The 26,002-nt window shown below is 38.4% G+C and overlaps 7 protein-coding genes and 1 long non-coding RNA gene across 8 annotated transcripts; 4 read left to right on the forward strand and 4 right to left on the reverse strand.

The window, feature by feature from the left end:
* Positions 1 to 45: 45 nt before the first annotated feature.
* On the forward strand, positions 46 to 2,975 carry LOC130692516 (vacuolar protein sorting-associated protein 33A-like). The gene is made up of 12 exons (XM_057515634.2): positions 46 to 198; positions 267 to 305; positions 380 to 573; positions 633 to 720; positions 808 to 912; positions 990 to 1,284; positions 1,359 to 1,485; positions 1,548 to 1,708; positions 1,772 to 1,926; positions 1,990 to 2,374; positions 2,435 to 2,557; positions 2,632 to 2,975. The coding sequence occupies exons 1-12, from the start codon at positions 139 to 141 to the stop codon at positions 2,724 to 2,726; spliced, it is 1,827 nt and encodes a 608-aa protein (XP_057371617.1). The 5' UTR covers positions 46 to 138; the 3' UTR covers positions 2,727 to 2,975.
* LOC130693054 (centromere protein V-like) lies at positions 2,363 to 3,711 on the reverse strand. The gene is made up of 5 exons (XM_057516177.2): positions 3,565 to 3,711; positions 3,369 to 3,492; positions 3,081 to 3,141; positions 2,840 to 2,971; positions 2,363 to 2,542 (listed from the first exon to the last, which is right to left on the reverse strand). Exons 1-5 carry the CDS (start codon positions 3,660 to 3,662, stop codon positions 2,511 to 2,513), a joined length of 447 nt encoding a protein of 148 aa, XP_057372160.1. The 5' UTR covers positions 3,663 to 3,711; the 3' UTR covers positions 2,363 to 2,510.
* A 1,494-nt stretch (positions 3,712 to 5,205) lies between these two features.
* LOC130693085 (uncharacterized) lies at positions 5,206 to 7,168 on the forward strand. Its single transcript, XM_057516214.2, has 6 exons — positions 5,206 to 5,339; positions 5,393 to 5,464; positions 5,523 to 5,662; positions 5,733 to 5,916; positions 5,979 to 6,324; positions 6,396 to 7,168. Exons 1-4 carry the CDS (start codon positions 5,312 to 5,314, stop codon positions 5,886 to 5,888), a joined length of 396 nt encoding a protein of 131 aa, XP_057372197.1. The 5' UTR covers positions 5,206 to 5,311; the 3' UTR covers positions 5,889 to 5,916; positions 5,979 to 6,324; positions 6,396 to 7,168.
* A 5,510-nt stretch (positions 7,169 to 12,678) lies between these two features.
* On the reverse strand, positions 12,679 to 17,104 carry LOC130692390 (exportin-4-like). The gene is made up of 13 exons (XM_057515497.2): positions 16,912 to 17,104; positions 16,736 to 16,841; positions 16,059 to 16,676; positions 15,525 to 15,980; positions 14,995 to 15,467; positions 14,812 to 14,938; positions 14,169 to 14,744; positions 13,929 to 14,104; positions 13,649 to 13,861; positions 13,365 to 13,595; positions 13,232 to 13,303; positions 13,076 to 13,168; positions 12,679 to 12,995 (listed from the first exon to the last, which is right to left on the reverse strand). The coding sequence occupies exons 1-13, from the start codon at positions 16,957 to 16,959 to the stop codon at positions 12,801 to 12,803; spliced, it is 3,384 nt and encodes a 1,127-aa protein (XP_057371480.1). The 5' UTR covers positions 16,960 to 17,104; the 3' UTR covers positions 12,679 to 12,800.
* Positions 17,105 to 17,253: 149 nt separating this feature from the next.
* Positions 17,254 to 18,299, forward strand: LOC130692884 (gastrula zinc finger protein XlCGF7.1-like). Its single transcript, XM_057515971.2, has 3 exons — positions 17,254 to 17,904; positions 17,964 to 18,093; positions 18,167 to 18,299. Exons 1-3 carry the CDS (start codon positions 17,328 to 17,330, stop codon positions 18,297 to 18,299), a joined length of 840 nt encoding a protein of 279 aa, XP_057371954.1. The 5' UTR covers positions 17,254 to 17,327.
* LOC130692701 (folliculin-like) lies at positions 18,040 to 19,980 on the reverse strand. The gene is made up of 6 exons (XM_057515803.2): positions 19,711 to 19,980; positions 19,499 to 19,645; positions 19,027 to 19,428; positions 18,846 to 18,965; positions 18,581 to 18,788; positions 18,040 to 18,514 (listed from the first exon to the last, which is right to left on the reverse strand). Exons 1-6 carry the CDS (start codon positions 19,864 to 19,866, stop codon positions 18,288 to 18,290), a joined length of 1,260 nt encoding a protein of 419 aa, XP_057371786.1. The 5' UTR covers positions 19,867 to 19,980; the 3' UTR covers positions 18,040 to 18,287.
* Positions 19,981 to 21,416: 1,436 nt separating this feature from the next.
* Positions 21,417 to 23,320, reverse strand: LOC132088577 (uncharacterized). Its single transcript, XR_009422060.1, has 3 exons — positions 23,178 to 23,320; positions 21,566 to 22,846; positions 21,417 to 21,513 (listed from the first exon to the last, which is right to left on the reverse strand). It is a non-coding gene; the product is annotated as an uncharacterized LOC132088577 (long non-coding RNA).
* Positions 22,507 to 23,933, forward strand: LOC130693026 (uncharacterized). The gene is made up of 3 exons (XM_057516129.2): positions 22,507 to 22,604; positions 22,678 to 22,873; positions 23,156 to 23,933. Exons 2-3 carry the CDS (start codon positions 22,679 to 22,681, stop codon positions 23,450 to 23,452), a joined length of 492 nt encoding a protein of 163 aa, XP_057372112.1. The 5' UTR covers positions 22,507 to 22,604; position 22,678; the 3' UTR covers positions 23,453 to 23,933.
* The last annotated feature ends 2,069 nt before the right edge of the window (positions 23,934 to 26,002 follow it).

Genomic DNA, 26,002 nt, shown 5'->3' on the forward strand with positions numbered 1-26,002 from the left:
TTTAATGTGAACTACACACTAGTTAGGGTTTGTTGACAGTTGTTCGCTGCTGTCATCCTGGCAATGTTTGTTAAGATTTTTGCCATTTATTAAGTTATCCATAAATCATTACTTGCTATATAACTTCACGTAAAAGCAATGGCTCACTTATCAGCTGGTAAAGTAAACTTCAGCGCGCTTAGAGAGCTAGCCAGAAAGGTATTGTTATTATTAACGTTCGAAATATGGGAACACACTGATGTACTTTGATATTGTTTGGGTCACAGGATCTTGTTAGCCTTTTGGAGAAATTTAATGGAACAAAGGTAAAAATTTCTGCTTATTCAAGCTTCCAAGACAGTACAGTAAAATTTATCTGTTTGGGTTGCAATTGTGCTAGGCTATTTTTTGGGATGAAGAGCTGACGGGACCCATTGGGTTGGTGGCTGAATACAGCTTTCTAAAAGAACTCGATGTTGTCAAAATGTTCCAGCTAAAGCGGGGACGCATACCTTCTGTCTCTGTTAAAAATATATTGTTCATTACAAGACCTCAAATTGAACTTATGGATTGTATTGCAGATAATCTGCATTGGTATGATAAATTAAATCATAATTTCAGTTATTCTTAAGTCTTACATGTTCTAAATGCAGTGAAGAAAACCAAGGTCACTCTGCCACCAAGGAATATCAACTGATTTTTGTGTCCAGAAGATGTGCAGTGTGTGAACAGAGGCTGAAGGTTGGTCGTAATTCCTTTAAAATAATAACTAAGAAAAAAAATAAAACATACTTCAAAATTAAAAAGTAAATGCATATTAATCATTAGGATAAAGGAGTTTATGGAACACTCACTTCAGTTGATGAATTACCCATTGATTTCTATCCACTAGACAGTGATGTAATTTCAATGGAACTTGATAGCATTTTCAAGGTAAAAAACATTTTTTTTGAGTATGAATCAACTTTTAAAAGGAATGCCATTTGGGAATTTGTTAACTCGCCCCCCAGGATTTGTATGTTGATAACGATACCAGCTCTTTGCACCAAATTGCTCGTGGACTGATGACCGTTCAAAGTCTCTATGGTATTTTCCCTAACATTGTCGGTAAAGGCCGCCATGTCCGTAACATATTCGAATTGATGACGCGAATGCGACGTGATATCGGAGTTGACTGCGATCCTCCCATGTCTCCGTTGTTTGACACCCTGATGATCATTGATCGGACAGTCGATTTGGTCACACCTGTTGTAACGCAGCTAACATACGAAGGTTTAATTGATGAATTTTATGGAATAAAACATAGTAAGCCTGCTTGTTTACGTTAATTGGGAAGTAAAATACTAATCTTATTTCTGTTTTCTGTTATTTACGTTCAGATACCGTCAAACTCCCAGGTGAAAAGTTTCAAGCGGGAGCCTCTGGAGGTCAGTCACCTCGCACAGATGACAGCACAGTTAAATCCATCGTTCTAAACTCAGCTGAAGAGCTTTACGCTGACCTAAGGTGACAATCTCTGAGAATTTTCTGTTAGTTTTATGCCTAATCACTGGTTACTATTTTAATAGAGACAAGAACTTCTCTGCCGTGGGCACCACCCTGAGTCGCAAAGCCAAAGCCATTTCAGCTCAGTATGAAGAAAGGCATGAAGCGAAAACAGTTAGCGAATTAAAGCAGTTCGTAGCAAAGTTACCACAGATGCAAGCTACCAAACAGTCACTTGCTTTACGTAATTGTTAAATAAGATATTTCTAACTATTAATCAAGTTAAGTAGCTCGAATTTCTTTTTAGATACATCAATCGCTGAATTGGTTAAGGAAATCACAATTTCGGAAGCTTTTCAGGAAGCGCTTCAGGTCGAGCAAGACCTTCTCAATGGAATCGATACTGACAAAGTATGTCCTTACATTGAAGATTTTATTTGTAAGCAAGAACCTTTGACAAAGGTACGTAATACTTTAGCTATTGACTTAAATGCAACGTGCTATTTTATTTATTTTTAACAAAAGGTTTTACGCCTAATTTGCCTGCAATCGGCGTCCAACAGTGGCTTGAAACCGCGTGTCCTAGAACACTATAAAAGAGAAATAATCCATGCCTACGGATTTCAGCACATGATCACTCTTCATAATTTGGAGGCGTGTGGTCTCCTTCGGTTGCAACAAAGCAGTCGTCCTTTTACTGTAATAAGGAGGGCGCTGAATCTCACTGTGGACGATGTCAATGAAATAACACCGACTGATATCTCATACGTGCACTCCATTTATGCGCCGCTGAGCGTACGATTGGTTCAATGGGCAGCCAAGCCTGGATGGAAACAGATTTCCGATGTCCTAAATTTGATATCAGGACCTTTAGTTCAAGAAACTCAACCCATTTCCATGGATTTAAGAAGTTAGTAGTATTACATTCTTGATGAAATTATTAATGACTTTCTTATGTTTTTGGTTTTAGGAAATTCGAAGAATAGTATTCACAGTTCGATTGAAGAAACAAAAGTCACGCTAGTCTTCTTCCTTGGTGGATGCACTTATGCCGAGATCTCTGCTCTACGTTTCTTGTCTAAAAGAGATGATGGTCAGTATTCTTCGTCGATCGCATGTGCTATTGATATACTGGTATTGCTAATTGTTTTTTTTTTCTTTTTTCAGCTCCTACAGACTATCTAATTGCCACCACAAATATCACAAATGGTGAGAATTTTCTAAATAGCTTGTCAGAAACTCTAAACAATTCTCTAGTCTGATACCGATAAAGTTGCACCGTTATTTTGTCTTTCGATAATCGATAAACATCAGGTAAAATGCGCGTTATATTTTTTTTGGAGAAATAGTGCATTCTGCGTTTATTCCATATTACTTGTTGATGGGTGTTGAGAAAATTTTTTTATCTCTGGAAATTTTCCCATGCTCTCTTCCCATTGTTGACCATTAAACGTTTTAGTGAGGACTTCCGCAATTGTGCCTTCATCAATACAGTGAGGCATTAACCCTAATTATAAGAGAAAAAAGTTTTTTTTTTTTTTTTTTTTTTTTTTTTTTTTTTAGCTATCATCATGGTTGGTATAGAAGCCTCGTTATGTTTGAGTTTAAATAATTACCTATTCCGTCAGGGTTAGATCTCGGTACATAGAAGCTTTGGACACCACATGTCTTGCAAAACTGAAATCAAATGAAACACAAGTTCGAGGTATGATGAGATGCTCTGAAATCGGGTTACCCGTGAAATAGGACTGGAGAAAAAGAATTTGTGGATGGGATTGACATTTTTAACATTCTGAACGGTGCTGTTTCTCCCGCATAAATTGGATTGAAAAATTCTGGCCGTTTCTCTAGCACAGTTTCAGTCCTATTTCACCGCCGATCTGAAACGGTCTCAAATGAATCACCTGGTGCTTAGCTTGATGTGTGCCAAAAGTGTATGTCGTCAGATGGTTCTCTCCTTGGAGCAAAGTAAAATCGGTCGACGGAACGATGAAATGCCTGTTTTGCTTTTTCGTGCATATGCTACAGCTATTAACCAGACGAACCCATATGCATCAATGTACACAAAATGTAAAGAGAACATAAGTAAAATAACAATACTTGCAATCAAAGACAATTACGGTCGAGGGGGCTATTACTTTGAAACGAATTTGACCACAGTGGCAGCCTCCGTAATGAGTTACGTTGGTTAAACTCATTATACAGCAGAAAACAATGAAACTTTCTGTTTAAGTGTAATTTTTTATAAATATTCTTATTCGATGTTGCGAGACTACGATTGCTAGTTGAAGGCCGCGAGCTTTTGTTGGCAGTCATTTTTTGTCCACGTGTCAACGTCCTCTGGTAAGAAAAATAAGAAGCCCTTCGCCTTTATGGATCAGAACTTTCTGATGTCTATTAAATCAGCCAATTTTAAAATAAACTAAAAAAATGTGCTGTTTTGGCATGTTGCAATGCACCGAATCGAAGAACTTACTAGCGCGCCAGTATGCTACAGCATTAGCGTGACACATCAAAGTTCTTTACCAAGCCATAAACTCTACGCAAAAACAAACTTCATTTTCGTCTTCCTTGTTAAATTTTGAATCTAAACAATACATAGTTATCTAGATTTAATAGCATAATTTTTAAATGAAAAACCTGGTGTTCACCCTTATTTGTCGGACAGTCGCTGTGACAAAATATTTTCGCGAAACGACTTTTTTTGTTTTTTACCGTTTAATTAAAAAATATAAAATGAAAAATAAATTTGGCTTCGTGATCAGCATTCAATTTTCAATCGAAATCATGTATTTTAAGCTAAATTGGAAAATTGGCCAAAAATGAAAAAGTGAGAAGGCCTTCCCACTTTTGTCAAAATCGGCTAAAAAACGAAATCTCTTGGAATCAGATGAAACTCACACCGTATAATGAAAATTAAACGCTGATATCGACTCAGCAGTTAGTTTTCTCCCTAGCCCAGCCGTTTTGAAAATAAAGAAAACAAAGTGCTGTTGGTGATACTTTTTTGCGCCGTAACGTACTGGCGCGCTAGCATTTCCAATATTCGATGTATTTAAAAAACGATTGATTTAATGAAAAAAAGAACAATTTTCCCGGAATCAGCATTCAATTTTGAGTATATTCTGTGATTTTCACCCAGTTCCAATGGGTGTCAGTTTTTGCAGGATAATAATTTTAAGCCCGTCAAAATAAGCCCGACAAGATAAGCCCGACTTTTTTTGTTTTTTAGTTTTAATTGAAAAACTATATGGCCAATTTTGTGATTTTATTATGTGACAAGCTTGATTATGTGACAAGCTTGATTTTTGTGATTAGCGTTCCATTTTGCATCGAAGTCATGTATGTTAAGCCAAATTTGAAATTTGTCCAAAAATGAAAAAGTGAGAAGGCTAGCCTTCCCACTTTTGTCAAAATCGGCCAAAAATGACATCTCTGTGAATTCGATGAAAATCACACTGTATAACCAAAATTTAGATTCAGAAACGTTACTCGTTTTCTTGTCAAGTTAGCCGTTTTTAAATTATACCAAATATTCGTGCAAAATATAAGAAAAGTCGGGTTTATTTAGTCGGGCTTATTTATTCGGACTTCAAATATTTTTCGGCGAAAACTGCGCTCATTATGGCAATCTGTTTTACACACAAAAAAAAAAATTTCGCCAAAAAAAAAAAAAAAAATCACACTTTTTTCTTTTTTTCCGACACGTAGACTACGTGACGTAGTCATCTACCGCTCAGACTCGTTATTACTGGCGTAGGCAATTTCAGTCCATTGGATGCCATTCGCAGTTAGTTAAGTAGCGTGGATGGAGAGAACAACGCGTGGCTGGAGGAACAATTGAAAAATGGATAAGATAATACAACAAAAGGATGGTAAGTATAAACATTATTATATTGGTTTTCAATTATTAATTATTGTTTATTAGATCAAATTATGAAGCTGCAGGCCCAGTTATTGGAACAACACAAAATATTAGATAACAGCAAAGCTAAGGATGGTAAGGCCTAATATGTAATGATTCTATTCATTTGCTTTTATTCATTCGTGTTTTGTAGCTCAAATTTTGAGTCTTCAAGCTCAGCTAGGGGAAAAGAACAAATTGGAACGGAACAGTTTCCAAACAGTGAAGGAGGTTTTTCAAAACTCATCTCTAACTGAACGTGAGGATGAGTTGGCATTAGGTGAACACAGCCAGGTACCTAAAGTTTTCAAATAAGAATTCAAAATAAGTATAGAATTTTAAAAAACAATTATTTATTGCTTAGTTATTCAGTCCACCACATGACAGTGTGTTAAATTTAAATTCTGTTAGTGCTGCACTAAAAGAATCGTTAGTAATAAGCTCATGCAGTGAAGGAACTGAACAATTGTGGGAACGTATTTGGGCTGAAAATGGGTGTGGTACGGAAACCCAGAAATAGCACAAGTTCAACATGAAACATGGATTAGGTACTTTTCGGTTTTTTGTCTATCGGAAAAGTATTTTTAATGCTATTATTTTGCATTCACAGATTTTAACGGGGGATCAAATCAAGTCTGGAAGTGTTACAGGATGGAAGAGTGAGCCTACAGATGAAAAAACACTGAGAGTGCATTACCGTAAGGTGTGAGGTAAATTAATAGAGTAATGCAAATTGCCTAATGAGAAGTACCATCTTGTGTTAATGAATCCAGTACAACAGCAATCCTTTATAGTTCTGTCACAGCTAGAAGCCTCAAATAATTCTGCTTCTCTGTCTAAAGAACAACTTGTCCTTTATGTTCAGAGTGTTGGGGAAACTGGGTATTTAAATGGCCCTAAAGATGTTTTAATTTTGCTGCTATTGCAGAGATGAACATCATACATGGACTCTTTAGGTATGAAAGGATTTTTCTTCAAATAATTTTGAATTTATGACGAAGAATTTCTCCTCCTTTTTGCCAACCAGGTCTTATCTACCAAAAAAAATTTTATCCAATAGGAAAGGATTTTCATGTACTGGGAAAACAACTATCAACAATGCAACATTCTACAGGTGCTAGTTTATCATTCAAGAGCCTTATACAATGAAGTTAATCTGCAATTTGTATGTCCTTTCCCAAGCTTCCACCAGAAGTTGAATCTATGAGTCATGTAAGTTCCATGATCAACAATTGATGTGTTTAACGGTGTTGTTTTTCTTTTCTCAATATAGGTTAATAGTAACATTGGATCTGAAAAGATTCTTGGTTGGGGCAAGACACTGAATAAATTGTATTGATTGGATGGATGACATGACATTGCTATACTTAATTCGGATTCCCCAGACGGTATTTGATATTTAAAAAATTGAAGTGCATATCTGGGCTCCCTTCTTTTCTGAAGCCCCGTTTCCCCTTGACTCATAATAAGCCCGTAGGGGGTCATGCCCCTACTGTACGGTATATATAAAAACAACATATACCGAGGTTTGGAGGGCTCTGGCCGGAAAGGGGACGTGGGGTGCCGCTTAGTCCGATGATGTGTTCACGGAGGGTGATGTGGCTGCCCACAAATCCGAACTAAAGGTTAATCGCTCCTGTAAAAATGTTCCAAATCTTCAGCTCTTCTTCCGGCTTCTCTTAGCCAATCACCGGGTAATCTCCCCGGTGGGTCAACAAGGCAGTGTCTCCCCCTGCCTGGGTTGACGGCAACTTTTGAAAGGGCTATTGTGCCTTTTTAAAGTTGCAAAAATAATTGTAATGTGCAGAGAATTGTCAATAAAATTTTTTTTATAAAATATGTTTTGCAAAATTCGTTTCTTTCATTGTCTGTGTTAGCTTTGTTCACACATTACATTAATCAATTTTTTTTTTTTGGTGTTTTATTGGTTTTTGTCACATTTGATGGTAAGATGACGTGTATTGGTTTATCGTTTATCTGTAAGCATTCTATTATTACACAGGGATCGAACCCTGGATGTTCGGCATACCTCGCCGATGCTCTACCAATGAGCCACGAATCATATGATTTTAAGTTGGCTTTTTTTTCTAGTCACTTGTGGACTTGCATTTACACTTAGAATAAAACTGAAATGCAATTCTGCAATATACTCTTGTACAATATTCTACTTCATTTTTACACATATACTGAGGTTTGAACCCAGGGTAACAGGTATCGCAGATAAAAGCTCTACCACAGAGCTAAGAACCTTATGGAAGCAATAGAAAGATAAACATATAGTTGTGAAAGACTGCATAAACATCCTAGACGATAACATATGATATGCGATAATAAAAAATTTAAATATATCTCGTAGCTCAATGTTAGAGCATCGGCGTTGCACGCTGAATGTCTGGGGATCGGTTCCCATACGAGTAAAACAAAATACAAAATTACTTCATAAAATATCCAGATTGTTCCTTGAATCTAAGTTGAACAGTTCAAAGAGTGTAATAAATAATACTTACAGATAAACGATAAACCAATGGAAGCAATGCTTACCATCAAAGGTGACAAAAACAATAAAGGTGAATTAAGCAAGCTAAATATAAAAAGTGTAACGTGTGAACACAGCGAATACAGACAATGAAAGAAACGAATTTTGCAAAAAATATTTTATAAAAAAAATTTTATTGACAATTCTCTGCACATTACAATTATTTTTGCAACTTTAAAAAGGCACAATAGCCCTTTCAAAAGTTGCCGTCAACCCAGGCAGGGGGAGACACTGCCTTGTTGACCCACCGGGGAGATTACCCGGTGATTGGCTAAGAGAAGCCGGAAGAAGAGCTGAAGATTTGGAACATTTTTACAGGAGCGATTAACCTTTAGTGGATTTGTGGGTAGCCACATCGCCCTCCGTGAACACATCATCGGACTAAGCGGCACCCCACGTCCCCTTTCCGGCCAGAGCCCTCCAAACCTCGGTATATGTTGTTTTTATATATACCGTACAGTAGGGGCATGACCCCCTACGGGCTTATTACGAGTCAAGGGGAAACGGGGCTTCAGAAAAGAAGGGAGCCCAGATATGCACTTCAATTTTTTTAATATCAAATACCGTCTGGGGAATCCGAATTAAGTATAGAAATGTCATGTCATCCATCCAATCAATACAATTTATTCAGTATCTTGCCCCAAACCAAGAATTTTTTCAGATCCAATGTTACTATTAACCTATATTGAGAAAAGAAAAACAACACCGTTAAACATATCAACTGTTGATCATGTAACTTACATGACTCATAGATTCAACTTCTGGTGGAAGCTTGGGGAAGGACATACAAATTGCAGATTAACATCATTGTATAAGGCTCTTGAATGATAAACTAGCACCTGTACAATGTTGCATTGTTGATAGTTGTGTTCCCAGTACATGAAAATCCTTTCCTATTGGATAAAATTTTTTTGGTAGATTAGACCTGGTTGGCAAAAAGGAGGAGAAATTCTTCGTCATAAATTCAAAATTATTTGAAGAAAAATCCTTTCATACCTAAAGAGTCCATGTATGATGTTCATCTCTGCAATGGCAACAAAATTAAAACATCTTTAGGGCCAATTAAGTACCCAGCTTCACCAACACTCTGAACGTAAAGGACAAGTTGTTCTTTAGCAAGAGAAGCAGAATTATTTGAGGCTTCTAGCTGTGACAGAACTATAAAGGATTGCTGTTACACAGGATTCATTCACACAAGATGGTACTTCTCATTAGACAATTTGCATACTCTATTACTTTACCTCATACCTTAATGGTAATGCACTCTGTGTTTTTCAACTGTAGGCTCACTCTTCCATCCTGTAACACTTCCAGACGTGACTTGATCCCCCACTAAAATTTTGTGAATGCAAAATAATAGCATTAAAAATACTTTTTCGATAGACAAAAAACCGAAAAGTACCTAATTCATGTTTTATGTTGAACTCGTGCTATTTCTGGGTTTCCGTACCACACCCATTTTCAGCCCAAATACGGTCCCACAATTGTTCACTTCCTTCGCTGCATGGACTTATTACTAACAATTCTTTTAGTGCAGCACTAACAGAATTTAACTTTAACACACTGTCAGGTGGTAGACTGAATAACTAAACAATAAATAATTGTTTGTTAAAATTCTATACTTATTTTGACTTCTTATTTGAAAAGCTTAGGTAACTGACTGTGTTCGCCTAATGCCAATTCATCCTAATGTTCAGTTAGGGATGAGTTTGGAAAAACCTCCTTCACTGTTTGGAAACTTTTCCGTTCCAATTTGTTCTTTTCCCCTAGCTGAGCTTGTAGACTCAAAATTTGAGCTACAAAACACAAATGAATAAAAGCAAATAAATAGAATCATTACGTATTAGGCCTTACCATCCTTAGCTTTGCTGTTATCTAATATTTTGTGTTGTTCCAATAATTGGGCCTGCAGCTTCATAATTTGATCTAATAAACAATAATAATAATTGAAAACCAATATAATAATGTTTATACTTACCATCCTTTTGTTGTATTATCTTATCCATTTTTCAATTGTTCCTCCAGCCACGCGTTATTCTCTCCATCCACGCTACTGAACTAACTGCGAATGGCCTCCAATGGACTGAAATTGCCTATGCCAGCAGTGTTTCCACTTTCCGCAAAGTGGTATCCCTAGAACGTTGCCAGACTGGGGACATAAATCCCTATTAAAAAAAAATAAAAGCCCCAGAAAAATCCCTGTTACTTTCATGGCATACTCACAGTGTATTGGATTTTAACAAACCAAATCATCAAATCCAATCAAATCCAAATCACATCATTTGTGGATGTGGATTAAATTGGATTTTACTGCTGAGGTTAGTTAAAGCTAGCTTAGGTTAGTTTAGGTTATGTTACTCGAGAACTTTTGCTGTCTTGAATGATTTAAAGATCCAATGCAAATCCGCAAAAAATTGGATTTGCTTCGGATTTCTTTGTTTTTGCGGATTTGATTGGCCAAAATCCAATACACTGCATACTCACATGGCCTACTATAATAACGGCCTGTCAGCGCGCAATACCTCCAGCGCGGAGGTACCTAAAACTGCATTGCCAGAGGGGCGTAATACCCCAACCGAGCTCCACTTTCCACTGTTTGGTAACGAATGCAGAATTGAAATGTGTGGGAAAAACAGTGGAAAGTGGAACCAATGACTAGCGCCGCGCGTGGCCAGCTTACGGTAGGAAAGGGAAAAAAGAAATGACTGAGGCTAGATTCGAACTCGGGTCTCCAGCTTATATATAGCTTGTTATATCGCCAATAAATAATATTACCATAAAAATTCTCTATTTGCACTTACAAAACATACATACAGCTACTTACAAAACCACTCTTCGCTCCAATCACTCCACGCTTGAACTCGTCATCAACAACTAAAATAACAACTAACAACAACTAAAATAAAATTAGAAAATTAAATTTAAAAAAAAAAAAAATTAAAATTTAACTAAAATTTAGATACAAAAAGCAAAAAACAACAAAAACTTACGGGTAGCGAATTGGGTCACATATCCCGATGATAAGCTGCCTGCATCCACGAGCCGTCTTTCAGGCCGTGGGGAGGCTAACGAACAACCTACGTTCAACGATCACCTCTTCTCTACCTTTCAGTTTGTGGTTCGATCTTCAAGGTAGTGAACAGTACTACAGATCGATTTTTAGCCTGGCAAGGCTATTTTTTGTCATTTTTAGCCTGACAAGGCTTTTTTTGGTGTGCCATTTAGCCCCTTTATAGTAGGCATGGCTCTTCTTTTTTCTCTTTTCTTTTCTCTCTTCTTTTTTTCTTTCTTCTTGTTTTCTCTCTTCTTTTTTTCTTTCTTGAGGGCGTAGAATCTTGCGTCTTGATATGTTGTAGAAGCTTGCGTAATCCGATGAATCTTGCGTATCTTGAATGAAGATTTGGAGGGAAAGGGAGGGGGGGGGAGTTGGCGGTGTCGGGACTTGAACCCGGGGCCTTCAGAATGCGAAGCGAAGGTGGTAACCACTGTGCCAGGACCGCACATCTCAAACAAATTTATTTTTCATCGACCTTCGTTCTAATACCGGAGCTATATAATATGTGACTAATAGTATTGTCGCGCTGTGGTAGGGCGCTGTGGTATAGCACTGAGATCATACGTCGACTGTCCGTGTTCGGTTCTTATAGACGCCATTGCTTCAAAAATTTTTTTATTATTTTTATAAATGTAAATAAAAAAAATAAAATAACCCATTTTATTTATTTTAGAACAGTATTAAATCGAACACATTTTTAAAGCAATTAACCAGTGCCCGTCAAAGCCAAACAAGTTACCAGAAAAATTTAAATTGGCTATGGAAATAAAACCATCGGATTGCCCCATCATATTTGTTTAGTTAAGCAATAAAGATATGGTTTTTTCCAAAAATAATTGTCATCGAACTTTCAACGTTATAAAGCCTCAAGAGAATCACAGCGTTTCCCAATGAACAGTGTGTTGCTCACTTAGATAACAAAATTGTGTGAGAGGCCTCGGGTTCATCATGTCTCAACAACAAATTGTTCATCATGGTTGAACAAAATAGATTCGTAATTCCTACGTATATATTCAAGGAACTCTCCCCAGCTTTTGCAATTGGGTCAAGTGCTTGTCAGAAATTCAGTCGGAGACTTGAGTCTTAAAAAATTCGGCGTGCGATATGTTTGGCACAGACGTTTGGAGGATCAAATGGAGTTCGTGGTGTATCCTAGTCAGTGTTACTTTCTGAAAAGCGTACCGTTCACCATTGTCCGCTTTGTGGCTCTTATTGAGGAACGTTTTACTTTTGAAGTTGCATAGAAGCGCCAAAAGCAACAGCGGTTTGGCCAAAAATCTCAAAATCCCGAGAAATCCCCAGAAAATTAAATAGACCCTGGATAATCCCGGAAACCCTAGATTTCCATAACTGCACCCTAGATTCCAAAAATTTTCCTTAAATCCCCCTAAATAGGGTAATATCCCTAGAAGTGGAATGGGTGTATGCCAGTAATAACGAGTCTAAGCGGTAGATGGCTACGTGTGGGAAAAAAAGAAAAAAGTGTGATTTTTTTTTTTGGCGAAGTTTTTTTTTTTTTGTGTAAAACGGATTGCCATATATAATATCAGTCATCTACACAGAATCCCTATGGGCATACTGAAAAGATTTTGAATTCCAATAACTCAAATACTATAAGTTTTACCTGAAATGAATTCGACGAGAAAGTGGGTAACGTCGAACGCTCCGACCTATTGCCGCTATTGAATGCTGGATACTTTTGCATCTACGGTAGTCCGATAAAATTAACCCGCAGTGTATTTGCAAAGTTTACTTTGAAAAGTAGGAATTTTTAAATTGAAACATAAACAAGCAAATCAACTGGCTTTCTTCCACAAAAAAGGCACAATAATTACATGCAATCATTTGACAATCAAAAGACTGCGAACTTCCATAATAAAGGCATCAAAGTTGTCGCGGAATTTCATCCGCCCTATTCGTTCAGCATTCAAAGGTACCCCAACAGTCAAATTATTGAAAGCGTTCACTAAACGATTTCGGCAGGCTTCTTCTTCTTGTTGAGATAACAATTCCTCAACTAGAAGTTGATATTCAGTCTAGACAAATTTCAAGGTTATTTCAGTGTCAACATGTCGTTGAACAGATGTGGGTTATGAACTACTTTTATTCATATTACCTGGTATGCACAAATCAATGCGTAAAAAGTTCCACTAGCAACGTTAAGAAGATCCGAGCTTATTTGTTGATAAAGTATCATCTCAAGTACAATCTATTAGGCATGAAGCATACTTTTAATACCAATCTGCTAAAACAGAAAATCCTAACATGGTACCTTAAGAAATGGCTTCATAGCTTCATAGGCAGAACACGTCCTGTCATTCTTTGCTAAATGAGTAGACAAAACCTGAAAAACAAAAACTTTGTTACACATTACGACAAAGCTTTACCTATTCATTTTGTTTTACCTGGATGAACTCGAAACAAAAAGCAGCGACGTCAGAGCCAAAAGAGTTCATACCCAGTTGCAATGATGCAAAAAGGTTTGATAACATGTCGGATGGTAAAGACACTATTTTCGCAGGACATATTTCACAAGCGAAAGTAATGAGCTTGTAATAATGCCAACATAACTGCGGGAAACGAAGTAGCTCGGCGTTCATCAATGGCATCAATAAGTTCAATCCATGGAGACAAACCTATCATTGATTCATGTGAGTAGGAATCACAAGTACATTCACTATAACCGTACCTCTGATGCAGAAATAGGGGTCCCTTCACTGGCAAAAGGACTAAGGTCAATAATATCTTTGGACAACAAATTCATGAGTAACTCCATAAATAGCAGCAGGTCACGATGCGCATCTTCTTCAGCCGAAGCTTCACGCGTGATTCGCCCACTAGTACGTGTGGCATACGCTTGCGTTGCGGACAGAGCTAAACGATAAAGTTTTTCACTGTCAGACTGAAAATAGAAATGCGTGTTACGAAGATAAAATTATGCATACAAATTTGTAATGTTGCAACCCTACTTGAGATAAGAAAATGAGCATTACACGAGCACAAGTGCTCAAAAGCTCCAGAACCAACTCTACTATGAGATTGTAATTATGTGCTGCGTGGATAAGTTTGGGTAGTTCACGAAGCACAGGTTGTAGCGAGGCAAACAGCATCTGAACGGTTGCCACCTGACTTCCCATCGCGACACCTGAAATTGCAGATCGATAAAGAAAACAATTTTAAATTTATTTATTTTTGTCGAATAAGCATACCTATAAGTGATTCCAATCCTGTGGTAATAGCGAATCGAACATCGTCTTGGTGAACCAGACGATTAAGACTCTCGGACTGTATGACAGTTATTAAACGATCTTCCAATGGCTTCAACACTTGATTCCAAAAATAATTCTGATCACCTAGCCCAACACAAGTGGGGCTATTAGCGCCAGCACCAGCAATCGTCAATGCCTGAAAGAATTTTCGTCTCGCAATCCCCCCAAGCTGGAGAAGCTCGTTATTGTTGTGCATCCGAACTAGGGTCCAAAACGGTCCACTGTTAATAACGACGTTGCGCTTTTCTCTAGTGTCGACCAGCGCCATTAGAAGCTTCAGGGTTTCATTCATTAATCCCGCTTCGGCCGTCTGCGTTCGTAGGTTGGATTCGACTTTATTCAGGAGAAATCCTATTATCCAACTGGCTCCTTCAGAATCACGCCCAAAGGCAGCTGAAAACGAGGGACTCAATTCAATATATAAATTTTCGTTTGGTAGCATGTAAGTCAGTGCGAAACGACGCAACCACCACACAATAGTAGAACCCATTTCGGGGCTCATAAGATGTGCCAATCCTAATAAAAAAAAAAAAAAAAAAAAAATAGATATGAAGCTAAGCTGACACTTCACCGATTTGTATACCAGCATCCGACGCGCGTCGTTCTACTTCGCACAAGCGCAATACCGCCGCAATAAGACGGGCCACGTGGTCACAGGTTTCTTCCATTCCAGCAATGTCAGTAGCACGGTTACCCGGAGAAGCAATAACCTTCACAAAAAGTTTTCTAATTCGAGTAAAATTGTATGCCACTAAGAGACAAATACCTTGAGCGTTGTTTCTACACTGACGGTCGGAGCCTGAGCAATACTGTGCTGCAGAATTTCTTGTGGTATAACAGCAGTTTCTCCATCCGAATCTAGTGTGAGAGTATGACCTGAGATGAGTAAGAGCCAATGGAGATCCTCGAACAGAGATCCTAGCATGTGCTGATCGCTTTGGCTTAACGATTGCCCATGCATTCGCTGGAGTTGCGTGCTGAATCGCGTAATTCGATCTTCCAGTAAACGGGCTAACAAAAGCAAACTGTGGGATGCCACGGAGCGGCTGAAGGTACCGATGCTATTTAATTGGTCACGGAATTTGGTTTTATCATCTTCCTCTGTTTCGTCAATTTCTTCTTCTGTTTCTTCGTTTGCTCCCTCACCTCGGATACCGTCAGGCGCTCCTAAATGACATTTGATAAATGTGTTAAGGATTTCAATGCGCCATTCTTCTTTAATGAACGAAGAGTCCACGCCTAAATATTTAATAAATGTAATCTCCGACATTCTCAATGTAAGATTATGTTAAATACCTAAAGAATCCCATCCTATAACCATATTATCAAAGGCTTCCATATAGAGATTGTCATCAGGCGACAAAGTTGATTCTCTTTCTGCTTGCTCAGCGAACTTGCATGTCAACCGCGTGCAATGCAGAAACACTGTCTGGAGTAGATCGGGGTTCAAAGCTGCCAAAGTGTCAGGTGGAAAGAAGAGAACGAGCTTCCGGAAGATGGAGGAGACACCTAGGGATTCTTGGGGACGTAATTCGGTTCCACCAACAAGGTGAACAAACTGAGTCAGGAAATGGGAGACGTATGAAACGCGTACATCTTTGTTGGCCAGCACTGGTCCATTTAATGAAGCTAATTGAGTGAGGCAGTTCAGGGTGTGATGGCATAAATCTGGCAAATGGCGAACTTTATAGTGAAGTTGATAAAAAAGTTCTACCACATTCGGCTCCATAAATACATCTGACCACTGCGGCCCTAAGGTTGGTTTAAAAAAACATCACAAAAATCTGTTTACTTCGTTTCTCTGTCTTAGTAAATTGAAACTCTAATTACCTGGTCTCAGGGAAGGGTTCTGATCAGCCTCAAAAACGCCAATTAATCTTTTTGGTAGCATAGTGGACGGTACGAAAAACCAGCTAAGGACGGATTCTGCAATGGCAAGTAATCGGCTCAGCAAAAGGCAAGATTCTCTGTTCATTGGCCTATCGTCACTTCCAAAGGTTCGAAGAGCTTGGATAACGAAATGGAAGATCCTTTTCAAATCGGTGCCTTCAAATTGGCGCTTGACCCTGAAGTGAATTTCCCAACGCAAACCCACATCCGACGATTTTACTGAACTTGAATACTCCTGCATGATAGCTGCCAAAACACTACATGCAATCATCTGTTGATTACTATCACCACTGATGACAAGCTGCTCCACATCATTTAATATTTGGCCCCGGTCTGCTCCCAAGTCCTCCACACTTCCTCTTTTGACCATAATTGCAACAACCTGTAGGATTCTTTCTCGAACATAGGCAGAAAGTGTGGTTCTTTGCACCACATAGTTAAGTAGGTATGTTTTTAGACTTTTTAGATCCTGCTCTGACACTGAATTCCATTCTCTTATCAATGAGTCCTTAAGCAGGCCTGCTGCCTCAAAAAGTACCAGATCAGAGGTGCTTGCATCTACGCAGAACTTTTGAAAGTTAAATTATTCAATTTCAATATCAATAGCTGTAATATACCCAGAATGCATTTGCACAAACCAAATGGTGATTTAACTTTGCGAAAATTCATGAAAACTTCTTCTGCTCCATGTCGTTGTTCGTTCGTCACACAATTTGGGGGTGCCTAGAAGAAAGGAAAAATACAGTATTCAGTAAACATTTCAAAATATAGAATTCTATCTTTTGTAGACAACCAGCAGCACTTCGGCAGCAGCTTCCAGTTCGCGTATGCCTTGTTCCATTTTCCCCTCAACGATTGATTGTGTTACGTCTCCAAACTAAATTACGTTGATTCGTACATAAGTGAATCTTTTGAAAAGACAGCTGCTAGTAATCCATATTTTTTAATAACTAATGTTTTGTATAGGTGAAGAAGGAAATTCAGAACAAACGACACAGGAGAAAAGGCACGTTTGCCAAGTCTTTTATTCTGTCTTAATTTCTGTGAAATAGACTTCGACAGGACTTGCACTTGCATATGAATTTGGATCTTTGGATAAGAGAGTCAGCTTCGGATTTGCGCCGGTAGATGGTGAAATTCCTAGCAGACAGAAGAGAAAGAAGGTAAAAAAAAAGAATACCAGTGGAATTTGTTGTGACATTTCGTGTTATGAAAATGGAAGAATTTGGAGAGATTCCGGTTGAAGTTCAATTAAATATTGATTCACCTGCTATAACTGATGAACCTGACAATACTGAACAACCGAGTGATATTAAATCGTCGTTTCAACCAGCCAGAAAACAAAGACGAAGCAGGAGGAGCAAACCGTCGCAGAAATCAGAATTAGTTAAAATGGAATGCAACTTGTGCTCATTTGAAACGATAGAAGGTCGCGGTGCCTTACAGATTCATTATCTCGATGATCATTCCAAAGAAGACCTGGCTTCTACATTGATATCCATTACCTATCCAGATGCACTAGAAGATAGTGCCAATGAATCACCAGATTCCGGACTCAGGAGTAGTGCTACAAAGAGGAGTGCCTCCCTTCATGCCTGTCCAGTATGTCAAAAGAACATAGCAGGAAAGAACAATTTAGAAAAACATTTGATAAGACACAGTTCTCAAAAACCCTTTAAATGTGATGAATGCAAAAAGATGTTTAGCGCCAAAAGAGACCTTCAACTCCATGAAATGAGACATCATTCAAAAGAAAGGCCTCATGTCTGTCCTACTTGCAACAAAGGTACTGCATTGTTCAGCATTAGATCTAATAATCCCCCATTAAACATATACTGTTTTCAGGTTTTGTTGACAAGGCATATTTAAAAAAGCACATGACCTTCCATGATCAGTCAAAGTTCTATGTTTGTGAAACATGTGGAAAATCATTTAACAATGTATTGGGGTTACAGAAGCACTGCAAAACTCACAGGTATGGCACTGGAACTCTTTATAAGGCTATATTATGTTGTAAGAAACTATACTATATATATATTTCTTTTAAGTCAAGAGAGGCCTTACATGTGTGAGAAATGCTCCAAATGCTTTCGGGTCAAGTATGATCTGACTGTCCACAAAAGAAATGTACACAAGGAGGCTCAAATTCAACAAAATGAACCAGATTCATCAACAGTATAGACTCCAATGATGAAGAATGTCAAGGTCTCCTGAGTCATATCCAAAAGACTGAAAAAACTGAAGCACTTTCTGTTGATCAATGTTCTTTAACTCTTGCATTTTTTTGGCTGCAACAAGCAATTGTTCGCGTATGTTTGTTATTTGCTTATGTATGAAAGAAGGCGAGACGTCCTCGGCCAACAAAATGTTCTCCAAACGAGTTACAATACAAGATGCTATTGAAGGAAAAAAAATCAAATACATATTTTTTTAAATTCATATATCGCATAAAACCGTCCTACCTTTATCGCTCTCCTCGCAGCTGTTAAGTATGCAGGTGATTTTTCGACCTCCATTAGAAATCAAGAGACAAGGCTGAGTTGTGGTCTGTAGTGTATGCTGTGAAATAATGAAGCTCTTGGTAGTTTGCACGGGGACTAGGTATTGGAGGGCATTAAAACAACTTTCTTTAAAGTACAGTTCATCTGAAGATATGGATGTACATCCCCCCTATAATGAACACTATGAATAGAATATCACATGTATGATTGTGTTCCGTTGCTTTACCTTTAAAATATGCTTGGCGAAGGCCTTGAAATGAGGTCCGATTTCCTGGCAGATTCTGACCAATGCTGCAATGCTGCTTTCTATCGTATTGGTCGCGGGTACAGTGACTTTTGATTTAACCTTTGTACAAGCATAATTTTAAAAGTAAGATTTTTGATTCAACAACGTTACACTATCGTACTAGATGTTGGGAACAATTGGCGAGCAGCAGTAACCGTGAGAATTGAATGTGTAACTTGAGCAAAATCGCTGGATTTCCTAAGATATCTTGCAATGATCTTGCTGCCCCAACATTAGCTATGTGGAAATTACTTCTCAGCATTCTGTGTGAGCATTGTTCTTCTTCTCTCTTGTAAACTTCAGCTGCCATTTGCTGAAGGTCTTCTATGATACCTTTCATCTCAGGCACAAGGGTGTTCCACATTTTCAATAAGACAGTGCTTTCAGAGGCTAAAGCAATGACACTAAACCATCTTTGAAATCCTCTTGCTGAAGAGTCTTTGAGGAAGAAAGTGTGAGAAATGACATGGATTTCTATGCCTGAATCACTGAAAAAGATTGGCTCTTCCTTGGAAGGGCTCACCTGGATATTCATTGAAGTGAACACTTTCATTAACAAATTGAATTTATGATAGAGGCAAAATGAGGCATACCTCAGAGCTTAAACTTCGAAAACATGCTTGCTGCAGCTTATTTTTTACAATTTCAGAGGTGTACCTGTTTGAGCTTACCATACATTTACCACTTGTTGGTTCTTTGCTAGTAAATCCTGGATGTTCATTTCCAAATGGATTGCACGCCTATAATAAGAAAAGAGAAATGCTACCAACATATGTAGATGGTTATGCTTTGGTATACTGAGCACCCCGCAATTAACAGATGTTGATGACGATGAAAGTTTGTTAGCAGGACTTTCAGACTCGGTTCCCAGTCGGGTGTGAAAAATTACATTTGGTCCGTGATGTTCGCAAAAATGACAGATGGCTATCACACATTGACTCGTATACTGGCTCACTTCCATAGTTAGAATCTACTACTGAAGCATACCATGGAAAAGGTTAACAACACCAAAAATACACCAAAAATACACCAAAAAACACCAAAAAAATACACCACAAATACACCAAAAAACACAAAAAAAAAACACACCAAAAACACCCCAACAACAAATGCAGACGAACTATTTTGGGTACCCTTCCTTTGTTGCCATATTGATAGTAATTAATTTGTCACTGAGGTAAAATTGTAAATTTATTTTGGAAAAGTAAAGCAAAGTCATTGAGGAGATTCTCTCTATGACTCTGGTAAAATGCCAGTAGTAGCTGGCATTAGTAACTATCATGTTTAAAACATTGATTTATTGTTTTTTGTCAAACGGATAAAACCTAACACGCTGCGCAACAGCAATTCGCTGGTGTCCTAACAGATTGTGGATATCGTGATTTTTCACAAAACAGTTCAAAATACGGAATACAATATTATATAAATAAGTAATTACTAGTTGATCATCGCACATGTGGCTTTTGTGCTTGAAGCGACATTCTACGAAAAAAACGCACAATAACATATATAGTATAATCACTAAAAGCAGGTTATAAATAAACAACACGTATTTTTATCTTTCGCGATCAAATGTTTTCAGTGTTCTTTTGGCACGGCTGACAATTGTTTGATTATATATGATATCAGAATCTATTAGTTATAAAGCCTATCACGTACTGTCATCTATTTATAATTCCCTGACGTACAATGGGACACGGAAACGCAGACATAGAAGAATAGTCTCTTTATTCTTTACTCTACTCCGGTAGGAAGATTACAGCGATTTTCAATCGGAACACGACTTTAGGTACGGATCGCGACTCCTCTGTTTTTGATTAGTATTGGTTATACTACGTTTATGTTTGCATTGGTAGTATTACTAATACTACACATATACATTTTTTCAATCGGTTTTATAGCAATAATTACCTATAACTTTTAATTTTGAAGCTCAAATAAAAAGCAATTTCACTGAGCTGTCATTGACCTATTTCATGTAACGGCCTACTCCTGGCCAACTCTCTTTGGGCAAGGCAATAATTGTTTGACCGACAATCAAATGTACTTCACATCCCAATTTGCCGAACCAGCTAATACAAAAATTCCCTTGGTGAAAGAACTTTGTCTTGCCGTGCACGTATGTGAGTTGCGTAGGAAGATTATTTTAGGCGATAATATAGCTTCATGGCCCCCTTTTCCGGTTCGCTGTCTATCCATTACTGTATTATGTCAATATGTCATCTATCGGCCGACTTGGATGTGATGACAAGAATCGACGTGCTGACAAGTGGTGCATGGGCGCTCATCAGCCTGTTGACTACTCACGTCTCCTCTTTATCAAATTACATTCGACGAACAATTTGGACGTCCACCCCTAATACACTTCGCTAATTTCATTTAGACCGCTTCAAGTTACAATTATTTTACTAATAAGGGAGAGTTTAGGCAAAACGATGAAGTTAGATATTATTAATAGAACGTACCTTCAATATCTTGTATCTATGGGAGGCATAAGGCTTTCAAAGGGAAAATATGGCAAAAGGCAACAGCAGATATTTTTATAATTCATATCGTGTCGTGTAATTATGCTGAGGCGATTGATCAAGATGCAAGTCTACGTCAGCACCTATAATAGGCCAAGTTAGATTATGTTTCACGTGCATTGTATATGTAAGGACCTGTATGAGCCGACACAAGAGGAAAGCCCAATATTAAGCCGAAGAAATGGATGGCTTCTTTTGATTGGAGGCTCTGGTACCATTTTGCTCCAAGCTGCCTTGTATTACCATCGTTTTATCTTCATCCACTAATGACCAATTGGGTTCACTTGGATTAGTACATTACACGGTGCTCAGCCACCGACTTTTACAAGAGTAACACAGAGTGTCCCGAAGGGCTACGAACGGTGCTCATCCAATCTAGATTTGAATTAGGTTGTGTGATTACTAGTCTCGACAAGTATTTTTTTTAAAGGCCAATTACCCCAATTATCTTGCAATATAGTCTGATGAGGAGCATTAATCTTCAAATGACTCCACAACGCATTGATACAATACCAAACGTAACTACCGATGTAAACTAAAAAAGGACAATAAAAGCATTCAACGTCAAACTTTAATGATAACCCACGCAGACACTATGTGGCAATGAGTGTCTTGAGACGTATCGTCCCATGGCGAGGTTACCGTCCAATCCAGGGAGCGTGACACCATATATACTTTATGCTGCATTCCCAAACTCCCACCCACCTTGTTTCTAGTCGGAGAGAGGAACAAGAGCTAGAGAAAATTGTTTTGTGTTGTTCCTTGATGCTGCACTGACTACCAAAGGACTGTAAGGCAGTGTCAAGTAACATGAGGTACGAAAAAAAATAAATAAAAAACTAGAGAACGTGGAGGAACGAATGTCAGAAAAAAAAAAAAAAAAGATGGGAGAGATGGTGTCTCGGAGGATTTCAGGATCAGCCAGTCCTCCGATGACGTCCGATGCGCAGCTAACGGCCGCCGTCGTACCAAACCAGCCTATATTCTGCTTGCAGACAATGCAACAGCCAAGCACAAAGTACCCGATCGTCAGGGTATAAAAAGGGGACGGCATCATCCAATCTAGCAGTCATCTCCTCTTGTGTGACGAGACGATCTGTGAACAAACTCTTCAATCAAGCTAGTACACTCCTGACCGCCTGTGGAGTTCTAAAAAAAAAGACATCCATATCAGGTATGTTTTCTATCAAATAAGCTACGGCTACGAAAAAAAAAGGCAAGTTCACTTAATTTGTCATCATCTTCAGTATGAAATTGGCTATGTTGGCGACGATGTTAGCAGCGGCTCTCGTGCTTGGAGTGGAGCAGGCCGCTGCGGCTCCAGCCGATTCTTCATTAGCAACGAGTCGCCGTCTTTTGCATTCGTCGAATCCGACCTCGCACACCAAATCAATGGATTCATGGCTGCGTTGGCTTCTATTTCATGCCCGAATTGGAGAAAAGGTAGGTCATCACTTATTTAAAAAATTGGGGGAGGAAGGAATAGTTTAGAAGCAGCTAACCTTGATAGAAAATGGAGGTAATCTCCATTTACTTTAGTAGTTTGGTTACTTAACTAAGCTACTAAGGTTTTCAGCGAGACTGAATGGGTTGTCTCTAGAAATTTACTCTGTATGCAATTATAGCCCCTTTCTGTGCTAACAATTAGATACCACTGTGCAGGTGGTAGAGGTCCAATCTGTTCACAATGAACATTTTTTGTTTGATTAAATTTGTCTCTAAAAGGAGAAAACCAAGAATGCTGTACCTATGGCCAATTCTTTCCAGTTGGCGAGAACTCAAGTCGACCTCAGCAATCCCAAACAACAAAAACTACCGATCAGCATCCAGGGCAATAACAGCAACGACGATGATGACGCGACAGCATTGGGAGATGAAGACTTCGCAGACGAAGAAGTCCAACTTCTTTTACCGGAAGGGCGTCAAGCGGCCATGAAGCGGCAGCCGGACGACTATGGTCACATGCGCTACGGTAAACGGGACTTTGACGACTACGGCCACATGCGATTTGGACGTCGTTGAAAAAACACACAAAAAAAAATTAAATAAGACAAACGAAAAAGAGTTACCCACGCGTCAGATACAGCACAGCGTTCGCTTCCGTGTTAATTTGTTGTCTTCCCCAAACTTTAGTTATCGGCAGTACTGCGCTTAACCGCTACCAGAAAGAAACTCGTTTTTGTCAATATCTCCGAATTATTGTGGTCTTTTATGGCCTGCTGTTACCCGTCTTCTCCTTGAATCATAATGTTTTCATACGTATTTCCTCTTCGATGTCGGCTAGAGCCAATTCAGCCGCATACATAAATACGTATTCACCGATGTATTTCAATTATGTATGACTCGGGCCTGCATCTTAAAACCAGCACACAAACGACCATGAAACGCTTTCCGTGATGTTGCTAATTCAAAGTTATGGTGAATATATCGAGTTAAATACCAAGTATATCTTGAAGGATGAATACCTATTCTGGCCAACTGGATTACACACTTTGCCGTCCTTCAGTTTATCATTTATTCTATGCTGAGACGTTTGCGACTACGTCCGAAACTCAGACAAACGCAAATTGCTTTCCAAGTTTCACATAGACCATGCCCGCCTAATGAATTTTGAAACAAACATTAATGAATCTAGTACTGGCAAGAAAACCGGTTATTAAATGATCGATAACGATCCAAACACAGAGTATCTAAGAACATTCGCGTTGAATACTCAAGGGGATAAATTACAGAGAATTAAAAAAGCTACAAACACTCTTAGGATATGACGTCGACTGCTGACGAAAACATGGTTTCTCCAAAAATCTTGACTTGTATTATGGAATTATAGCTACAAATTTCACATACTAGAGGGTCATGTTAGAAACAAATAGAATGTCACTTACTGTACCCCAATTTTTCTCTTCGATGCTACTTCACTTTCTGTCAACTCATTCAGCCATTCAACATAGATTGGTAGATTCATCTAGCTTTCACAAAACAAATTGACATGCCAATGGGTAACGACAATATTGGTAACTTAGCAAAATTTTAAGTGGTACAGGAGTGACAAGGGCAAGCTTTCGGTGTCCTCTTCCCAGCAGAAGACACTATGTACACGTATAGTAGCGTAATCGATACGGCACTTGCAACATGGACTCGTGAATGGCACTCGACGTGATCAGGGTTGGAATCGTTTCGTAGGCTCTTCTTTTTTACAGTAACATCAGACCCAGAATCCATTCCCAAAGCGACACCTGAGCAAGGAAGCTACCGTACTTCCTTTGCTATCCCGAATAGAAAGCTTTTCGTTGTCGGCAGATTGCTGATAGCAGTTCATGTAATTTCTTCTAAATAAAGGCCATCGAAGTGGATAAAGAAAAGAGACAGATCCCGGAACAGCAGTGCAGCATCTCCTTTGCGTGGGAAGCGTGAGCATCAAAACAGCTTTGAATCAAAGGGCTGAAGCTAGTTCCATTCGAAAGACTTAGCAACAACTTTTGGACAACGTACCATGACTGGCTTTCGAGCATTTATTTTCATTTTTTTACTCGTGAGTTAATATTTCAGCGTCGATAGTAATAAAAAATAGCTGAGTTTGACACATACTTTAGTTTAGCTCTTTATTTCAGACACTGAGGAACAACTTTTTTCTACGTAGTATTATAGTCATTTACAGGGAGACTTCGACTGGCTTGGTTTACTTCTTGTTCTTAAGTTCAGGACCCCAGTTTAGATAGAATGCACCAGTTTGAACACCCTGTAAGAAAAGACAGATTAATGACCTCTAATTCTACCATAAGCCCAGTATGTCTATATAACTGCATGTCACTTGTCTGCTTACAGGTGACTCACATTTTTTAATAGCTAAAATTTTGTTTAGTATTTCACAACTTTAATTTCAATAAATATATAAATACAATAGTAGTACTACTTAGATTTGGTGTTTTCAAATGTTCTTGAAAAATTAGCAAATACAAGGACCTCTAATGGATATGACATGCTTTAACAGATGTTGATAAGAATTATGAGCTGGCTTAGCTAATGTGTGTGCATCTTGCAAAGCACTACCATTGTAGCTTCAAAATTTATTCCTCATATAGTAAAGTAAGAATTTAAAATTATAAATAAATAGCTTACAGCCAAAATTGTGGCAAAGGCAAGTGCTACTCCAGCTGCTAAATGTAAATTGTAGGCTCGTTGCTTTGCAGCATAATGCTCAGCCCATGGTCCACTAGGTACTGGCATCTCATTTAAAGTTGCTGTTTTAATCGATGAAACATATGAGCCATTACGGGTTTGCTGCGTCGTCAATCGGCCTAAAAATATATTCATTCACACAAAGTAATGGGTTTAACATTGCTTTCATAGAAAACCATAGTAAGGTGAACAATGCAGTAAAAGCTCACTAAATGCACTCTACATTTCCAGACATATACTTCTTTAAAATTTAATAATAATATATATAAATAATATAATATCTTCTTACCGGTTTGGGTGATAAGTTTGGCGAATTGGCGCATTTTTGGACAAGATAGTCGACCGAGAAAATCAAGTCACGTAGTGAAATCTAAGAATTCTTAGTCGCGACTG

The sequence above is a fragment of the Daphnia carinata genome, chromosome 1 (genome assembly GCF_022539665.2).
Source record: "Daphnia carinata strain CSIRO-1 chromosome 1, CSIRO_AGI_Dcar_HiC_V3, whole genome shotgun sequence".
Classification (NCBI taxonomy): domain Eukaryota; kingdom Metazoa; phylum Arthropoda; class Branchiopoda; order Diplostraca; family Daphniidae; genus Daphnia; species Daphnia carinata.

Excerpts from the sequence above, each read along its gene's own strand:
- LOC130692516 (XM_057515634.2), top strand. The coding sequence starts at position 139 with ATGGCTCACTTATCAGCTGGTAAAGTAAACTTCAGCGCGCTTAGAGAG. Across the intron at positions 199-266 it reads TTAGAGAGCTAGCCAGAAAG|GATCTTGTTAGCCTTTTGGA; the intron begins GTATTGTTATTA and ends TTTGGGTCACAG. Across the intron at positions 1,285-1,358 it reads ATTTTATGGAATAAAACATA|ATACCGTCAAACTCCCAGGT; the intron begins GTAAGCCTGCTT and ends ATTTACGTTCAG.
- LOC130693054 (XM_057516177.2), bottom strand. The coding sequence starts at position 3,662 with ATGAGTTTAACCAACGTAACTCATTACGGAGGCTGCCACTGTGGTCAA. Across the intron at positions 2,972-3,080 it reads ATCTAACCCTGACGGAATAG|GGTTAATGCCTCACTGTATT; the intron begins GTAATTATTTAA and ends TCTTATAATTAG. Across the intron at positions 2,543-2,839 it reads TTCTCAACACCCATCAACAA|ACAAGAAACGTAGAGCAGAG; the intron begins GTAATATGGAAT and ends CATCTCTTTTAG.
- LOC130693085 (XM_057516214.2), top strand. The coding sequence starts at position 5,312 with ATGGATAAGATAATACAACAAAAGGATG. Across the intron at positions 5,340-5,392 it reads GATAATACAACAAAAGGATG|ATCAAATTATGAAGCTGCAG; the intron begins GTAAGTATAAAC and ends ATTGTTTATTAG. Across the intron at positions 5,465-5,522 it reads TAACAGCAAAGCTAAGGATG|CTCAAATTTTGAGTCTTCAA; the intron begins GTAAGGCCTAAT and ends CGTGTTTTGTAG.
- LOC130692390 (XM_057515497.2), bottom strand. The coding sequence starts at position 16,959 with ATGGAACAAGGCATACGCGAACTGGAAGCTGCTGCCGAAGTGCTGCTG. Across the intron at positions 15,981-16,058 it reads GAACCCTTCCCTGAGACCAG|GGCCGCAGTGGTCAGATGTA; the intron begins GTAATTAGAGTT and ends AACCAACCTTAG. Across the intron at positions 13,169-13,231 it reads CTATGAAGCCATTTCTTAAG|ATTGTACTTGAGATGATACT; the intron begins GTACCATGTTAG and ends CATGCCTAATAG.
- LOC130692884 (XM_057515971.2), top strand. The coding sequence starts at position 17,328 with ATGAAAATGGAAGAATTTGGAGAGATTCCGGTTGAAGTTCAATTAAAT. Across the intron at positions 17,905-17,963 it reads CTGTCCTACTTGCAACAAAG|GTTTTGTTGACAAGGCATAT; the intron begins GTACTGCATTGT and ends TACTGTTTTCAG. Across the intron at positions 18,094-18,166 it reads AAGCACTGCAAAACTCACAG|TCAAGAGAGGCCTTACATGT; the intron begins GTATGGCACTGG and ends ATTTCTTTTAAG.
- LOC130692701 (XM_057515803.2), bottom strand. The coding sequence starts at position 19,866 with ATGGAAGTGAGCCAGTATACGAGTCAATGTGTGATAGCCATCTGTCAT. Across the intron at positions 18,789-18,845 it reads TCGCCAAGCATATTTTAAAG|GGGGGATGTACATCCATATC; the intron begins GTAAAGCAACGG and ends TGTTCATTATAG. Across the intron at positions 18,515-18,580 it reads CTGCGAGGAGAGCGATAAAG|CATCTTGTATTGTAACTCGT; the intron begins GTAGGACGGTTT and ends TTCCTTCAATAG.
- LOC130693026 (XM_057516129.2), top strand. The coding sequence starts at position 22,679 with ATGAAATTGGCTATGTTGGCGACGATGTTAGCAGCGGCTCTCGTGCTT. Across the intron at positions 22,874-23,155 it reads ATGCCCGAATTGGAGAAAAG|GAGAAAACCAAGAATGCTGT; the intron begins GTAGGTCATCAC and ends TGTCTCTAAAAG.